General features: G+C 51.3%; 1 protein-coding gene across 2 annotated transcripts in view; it reads right to left on the bottom strand.

Annotated features, from left to right (window-relative positions):
- The window catches only part of rreb1a (ras responsive element binding protein 1a), a 74193-nt gene that overhangs the window by 10224 nt on the left and 57079 nt on the right, over positions 1–6890 (bottom strand). For both annotated transcript variants that reach the window (XM_008289201.1, XM_008289203.1), the window contains exons 10-15: positions 4183–4372; positions 3830–4099; positions 2764–3217; positions 642–2340; positions 370–560; positions 73–276 (exon numbers count right to left, since the gene is read on the bottom strand). In XM_008289201.1, the coding sequence (XP_008287423.1) occupies positions 73–276; positions 370–560; positions 642–2340; positions 2764–3217; positions 3830–4099; positions 4183–4372 (3008 nt within the window). The remainder of the gene's footprint in view (positions 1–72; positions 277–369; positions 561–641; positions 2341–2763; positions 3218–3829; positions 4100–4182; positions 4373–6890) is intronic.

The following is a 6890-nucleotide window of genomic DNA, read 5'->3' as shown; positions in this document are numbered from 1 at the left end:
GCAGGTGAGTGTTACCTGTGCAGGTGAGTGTTACCTGTGCAGGTGAGTGTTACCTGAGCAGGTGAGTGTTACCTGTGTGAGTCAGCATGTGTCTCTGCAGTGAGCTGGCCCAGGGGAAAACTCGTGGACAGAAGGGGCAGGTCATCTTCTGGACAGAGTTGGAGTAGGCGTTCTTCTTCCCTTTCCCCTGAGGAACCGTCATCACCGCCGCCATCGCTGCCGCCGGCTTCACCTCCTCCCTCGCCACTGCCTCGCTCTCCTCCCCTCTGTCTCCATCTGGTCACAGGTTAATACGGTTTTTATAACTCGTTGTCTGTAACACGGTTTTATTATTACTTCTCTACTCTATAGGGTCTTAAGTTGTCCTACCTGTCTTTGCTCCGAGTTCAGCAGCTCCAGTCTGCAGGTACGTGCTGAACTTGTTGGCGTCAGTTGTTGCCAACATCTTTTCTACGCTGGCGAACTCGCCGCTGGACTCCAAGTCGATGCCGCCGCCGCCGCCGCCACTCACAACCTTCTCCTTCAGCGCCAGAGCAGCCGGCTTCTTCCTGGACCTCCTTCTGTTTGACAGGACATCAGGGTTGATCCAGAACATTTCATAAACGAGGCAGCAGAAGTATGAAAAGTTCTAATTTACTTACCTGGAGGATCCTTCAGACGCCTCCTCGCTCTGCGGCTCCAGACCGGCCGAGGGTCCGGGGGCGTCTGCAGCTGAATCAGCCTGAGACGAAGCGACGGCCTGGGGTTTACTCTCCAGCGAGGCGGCCTCTCGCTTCAGCAGGTCTGGAGCTCCGGAGACGGAGTGGATGATCTGAGCGATGGAGGCCAGAGGAGGCAGCTCTTTGAGGGCGGCGGAGGGCGACGAGGACGAGGCGGGTTTGGGCAGCAGCGGTTTGAGGCGCTGAGCTCGAGCAGCGTTGGGGATGGAGGCGGGGGGAGGCGTGGATCCAGGGGGCAGCTGGTAGCAGCCGAGCTGGGGGTGAGGATGGAGGGGAGGCAGGACGCTGGCCGTCTTCTCGTCCTTAGACGGAGCGTTCTGCTGCTCGATGATGCTGCCGCCGCCCTGCTCCGTCTTGATCTCCCTCCTCTCGGCCGCCGGCTCCCTGCGCTGCCTCTTGTTGGGGATCGACAGGTCGATGGGCTGATCCGAGCAGTCAAAGCTCGGCGAGACGCTCTCCAGTTTGACCCCAGGAGATCCTGCGAGGCTGCCGGCTCCGCGGCCTTTAGCCGAGAAGTCCAGCGGCTGGTCCAGTTCTGCAGGAAACACCACGTTAGCCAGTTCCTCCACCTTCACGGCTTGGAGCGCTGGGACTGGAGTCTGGCTGATGCCGTTCAGCGCCATTGGATTTACCGGAGTAGCTCGGGTGGCGGCGACGGTTGCGGCGGGCTGGAGTGTGGCGATGTGCTCCTCGATCTCCCTCTCCTGCACCTCGGGGTGCTGCTTCAGCAGGTGGTGGATGCAGTTGCGTTTGGCCAGGAAGGCGGCACCGCAGCGCCGGCACTCAAACGGCTTCTTCTGGCAGCCGTTGTGCGTCCGCAGGTGGATCTGCAGCGCCCGGTAGGTCTTCAGGTCCTCGCCGCAGAACCGGCAGGTGGTCTCAGCTCCAGTGTAGCCCGTCTCCGTGTCCTGGGTGGTGGGAGTGGTCGCGGCAGTGATGGCCGCCGCGATGTTCGCAGTGGTGGTGGAGGTGACGTACTTGATGTTCTTCTCGATGTCCTTCCTCGAGGTCTTGGCGTGCTTCTTCCTGAGGTGGCGCTCGCAGTTGGCCTTGACGGTGAAAGGGTAATGGCAGACGCGGCAGACGTACGGCCGCTCGCCGCTGTGCGTCCGCAGGTGTCGAATCAGCGTCGCTTTGTCCGGAGCCACGTAGTCGCAGATGTTGCACTGGTGGGGGAGGATGCCGAGGTGGAAGCGCATGTGAGCCTGCAGGACGCCGGAGAAGGCGAACACCTGGTCGCAGAAGCGGCACGGGAACGAGCCTTTAGCCGAGCCGGCGTTGTTCCCCGCTTTGGTTCCTGGTTTCCTTCCGCTAAGCCCCGCCTCCTCGTGAACAGCAGTGGTAGCGGCGGGCGGCGAATCAGACAGCGGCGTGTGGGCGTCACCCATGCACTCTGCGTCCATCTGCCCTCCGTTCCCGGCGGATGAAGAGGACGAGGAGGAAGAGGAGGGCGTTTTGAAGAGCGTGGGGGTGGGAGGCGGCAGGCTGGGGCTGATGCAGCCCAGTGAGGCCTGCTGGGAGCTCTGTAGGGGCGGGGGGGTCGTCGCCGTGAGGCTGGAGCGAGGGCTGATGGGAGGCTTGGGCTTCAGTGGAGGCATCGCCTTCTGACCCTGAACTTGACCTGCAGGACCAAAACACAGTCAGTGAACAATTTATGAATCAGCTGTTCCACATGACCAATAAACAAAAAATAAACATGCAAAATCCATAAAAGGAGGCAAAGTGACCACAACAAGCGAGCAAACAATCACAAAAGATGCAAACAGTCCACAAAATTATGTAAGACAATCAAAAAGACGCAAAATGATGCTGAAAATCATGCAAAAATTATCACGAAAAAGAAAAACAACCACAAAAACATGCAAAAGTATTTAAAAGATCTGCAAAATGACGACAGAAAGATGTAAAATGACCACAAAATATGGTGACGCGACCAGAGAAGATACAAAATTATGACAAAATAAAGCAAAATGATGGCAAGAAGGTAAAACAATCACAAAATAATAAAAAACAACCACATGAGACGCAGCTCAGCGACGCCCACCTTGACCTCCAGTGAATCCCGGAGCTTTGGCCAGAGGAGGAAGTCCCATCTGATTCGGCGCCGCTGTCGCCACCTTGAGGATCTGCTGGATGTCGGCCAGCTCCATGACCCCGGCCCCGCCCGCCTCTCCGGGTTTGACGCCCGACGAGGCGGCGCTGGCGGCGGCGGCGCTCCCGTCAGGCTGCAGGAGGAAGCCGGTCTGGAAGGGCTGCAGCGACAGCAGGCTGAGGGCGTCTCTCTGGCTGAGGCCCTGCAGCGCCGAGCCGGACGCCTCCAGCAGAGGGATGCTGAGCGCCGCCAGGCCGCCCAGACCCAACGCCAGGCCCAGACCTCCGGACAGGTAGGCCGCGGCCGGCTCCTGGGGCAGGCTGGAGGACGGAGGCTCCACGTGGATCACCTTGATGCTGTCCAGGTGGGCCTGATGGATCTCATCGTCTGTGGGACCAGACGTCACCTGAAGAACGACAACCAGCAGCCGCTTAAAGACGCTCAGACAGTTCTGATAATTCATCCAGATCACTTGATTCTGCGCGTCTCAATAAAAAAATAAACCAGATTCTGTAAAAAGCTGACATGACTCAGCTGAGAGCAACAGTCACATGACAGCGATGTAAGGACAAGTACAGAAACTATTTCTACATGTAGACAGTAAAAATCATGCAAAATGACCACAAAAACGATGCTAAAGGGTTCTAAAGTCAAGCAAAATGAGGGCAAAATGGCCACAACAGATATGGAATGATCACTAAGGACGCAAAATGATCACAAAAGGATGTAAACAACCAAAAACGGTGCAAAAATAATGACGGAATGATGCAGAATGTCCCCCAAAATAAAAAAAAGATCATGAAAAGATGTAAACTGAAAAAATGCTGTAAAATGATAAGAGAGATGCAGGATATTTATAAAATCGTGTATAATTAAGACAGAAAGATGCCAAACAACCATGAAATGAAGTGAGACGACCAGAAAAGCTGCAACATGATTTGTTTTCTCTCCTGCTTTGCTCCAACATTTGGAGCCCAGCTGACGGAGAACGTATTAATCCCTGAGCGGAGCTTCCTACCTTGGAGAAGTGCTGGAGGCCCAGGACCTCCAGGAAGTTCTCCTGCTCTGAGGGCAGGACGTCCTTCTCGACACCTTCCACGCCGTTTACTGCAGCGGCGTCTCCGTCGACCTCCTCGGCCGTCTCCTCGGCGGCGGCGGGTCTGTCGGGATGCGAGGTGGTTTTGTGGAGCTCCAGGGCCGAGCGCAGCGGGAAGGCCTTGTCGCAGCAGTCGCACACGAACCGGTGGAACTTACTGATGCAGCGGCGGAGGTTGGTCTCACACCAAACCTGGACCAAGAACAAGGAGCCGACGTTAAAACCTCCAAAGAGTCTCGTTTAAAACGGGTTTCTGAAGTATGACCGCTGAGTACCTGCGCGATGTGAGCGAACTTCTTGCAGGAGAAGTCGATGAAGGCCAGGTCGTTGAAGCCAGTGGGGATGGAGGGGTTGTTCTGGATGAAGGGGCGCCCGCTCGGGTCCTGGGGGAGGAGCTTATGAACGCCGGCGTTGTGACGCAACAAACCGCGGTGGGTTCGGAAAGAAAGGCAGCAGAGGTCACACCTGAGACACAAAGCAGGAAGGTAACGAGATTAGAAACACGCAAAATGAGCGCAAAGAGACACAAAATGATGATAAAATGGTGCAAAATTAATATTAAATAAAACATAACTGGGACAAAAAGACGCAAAATGATGATAAAATAAAGCTGAATTAAGATAAAAAGATGCTAAATTAACATAAAACAAAGCAGAACTGGGACAAAATGACCATAAAAAGATGCAAAACTGTTAAATCGCTAAACCGAAGCGTAAAAATAACATTTAATTGACAAAAATCCACAAAACGTCCACGAGCTCCTCGGCTGTCTTTCGTTCTAACTGATCCCAGATCAGAGCCGATCGGCGGCTCGACCACCAGGTGGCGCCGTCTCTCCACGTCTCGGTCCGACTCTCAGAGACGACATGTTCGGATCATTTTGTTCTTCCTGACTTCAAGTCCGAAGCTTTGAAGAGACTCAGGTTTCTGTTGAACTGAACGTCGTCCTCTCTGGAGTCACGGTTCTGTTCTGCCGTTAGCTCGGTTCTGACTGGACACCCGATGTTTGTTTTGTCGCTTTGTTTGATGTCGTTGGAGGAAAGAGTAAACAACTGTGTTTGTCATGTTGCTCCACCGCACCACTGATTATTTCCTTTAATTAATCACTAATCTGCTGTTTACAGTTGATGAGGAGTTTAGAAAACGTCTTTAAAGCTGCACTTCAAACCGTCTTTAGCTCTTTTCCCTAAAAAACTAATCAATCATCAAAATATTTCTCCATCTAAAGACTCCGGACCGACCCAGCGGCGATGACAAAGTTGTTTTATTTTACTTTATCAACTATTTTGCCTCATTTTCAGTCCCAATGAAAACGATTTACTAAAAAGCAGAACAAAGATGTTGCTGCGAGTCGCAAAAAATAAATAATCTATTAAAAAAAACATACCAAAAACTTAGAAAAATACGTTTTGCATTTGCTTAAAAGAAGATTTTCTGTGCAAATTATTTGCTTCTAACATTTTATTTGAACCAACTATGAGCCAACAGTACCTCCTTTCGGCTCCTAATCCAACATCTTTGCTTTTTAAAATGAACTGTAATCGACTAATTGGTTCCACGCTGCACAAAACGCGTCAAAAATACCGACAGAAACCAGCAGGGATGACAAAAATGTAGAATTATTCACATATTTATTGAAGTTTTCACCTCGTTTTCTGTCCCTCCTCCCCAGCTCGATTAAAATAAGATAAAAATCCCACCGGTCTCCTCTCTGCTCTGCCTGCAGTTCAACCGCAAACTCTGAATTTTTGTCGTGTGACTGTCGGTCACAGTTACGTCATCGACGACTTCACGGTTGCACGAGGAAACACAGAATTTTTTGTTTTTTACTGAATCTAATTAGTGCAAACGATTTCTTTTTGGTGATTTTTTTTCTTTTGAAGGGAAGTGAATTTTAATTTGGCAGATTTTTTCCTGACAGATGACTAGTTCAAGGACCGTCGGAAAGTTGAAAACCCGATGATTTCTTGCTCTGATAAACGATGTAATGGTGGTGATTAGTTCTAGATAACGAGGCTTTCAGAGCTGCTGCTGGGTTTCCGGGCTAGCTTGACTTCATTCCCGCTGTATTCGTCTCTTTCGGGGGTCTGGCTGAAGCTCCTGGTGTTGTTCTGGGTGTTTTTGTTTGAAGCAGCGTTTCCTGTCAGAGCCGGAGCTGCAGGTAGCGGAGCTGAGAGGACATCTGCTCGCAGTCTGCTGCAGTCACACACTCTTATCGGGCTTTAATCCGCTGCTGTCGGAGGATTTCTGGGGGGAGGTCCGGACCATATGTGGAGCAGCAGCGCCGGCTGAACGCTCCTCATCAAACCTCCTCCCCTCCACGGGTCCATCGATCGGTCAGGCGATAGAAAACCGATCTGATGTCAATAGGAAGCTGATCTGACGGGACATGGCCATCGCTTGAACCCTCGCAGCCCCGAAACCTAACGGCCGGCTTCAAAGGATTCTTATTGGTGAAGGAAAACCAAAGTTCCACCTTTTACCAGATCCAGGAAGAGATTTTAAAAAATATAAGTCCGATTTTTAACTTTCCGACGATTCAGTCGTGAAAATTCACCCATTCATCATCCATTCATCCATCATATAACCGTCATTCATTCATCATCCATTCATCGTCCATCTATCTTTCTTCCATCCATCATTCATCCATTCATCCATTCATCATCCATTCATTGATTCATCCTCAGTTGATCCTCTTTGTGGCTGATTAGTGGATTTACAGCTAAATATTCTCTTTACTTTAGAAGCAGCTCAACGCCTCCTGCTGACCTCCTTCTTTCCTTTCCTTATACCCTTTCCCGCTTCCTTCCTTCCTTCCTTCAATCCTTCCTTCCTTCCTTCCTTCCTTCCTTCCTTCCGTCCTTCCTTCCTTCCTTCCCTGTCCATCTTTCTTTCTTGTGATTTTCCAGTTTCTTTTTGTCTTCTTCTCTCCTTCCCGTCTTTGCATCTTTCTCACCTTTAACTTTTCTTTCACCTTTCCTTC

Source organism: Stegastes partitus, unplaced genomic scaffold (assembly GCF_000690725.1).
Source record: "Stegastes partitus isolate 25-593 unplaced genomic scaffold, Stegastes_partitus-1.0.2 Scaffold598, whole genome shotgun sequence".
NCBI lineage: Eukaryota > Metazoa > Chordata > Actinopteri > Pomacentridae > Stegastes > Stegastes partitus.
The sequence above is the reverse complement of the archived record's forward strand: the minus strand, read 5'-3'. Positions and strand labels throughout refer to the sequence as shown.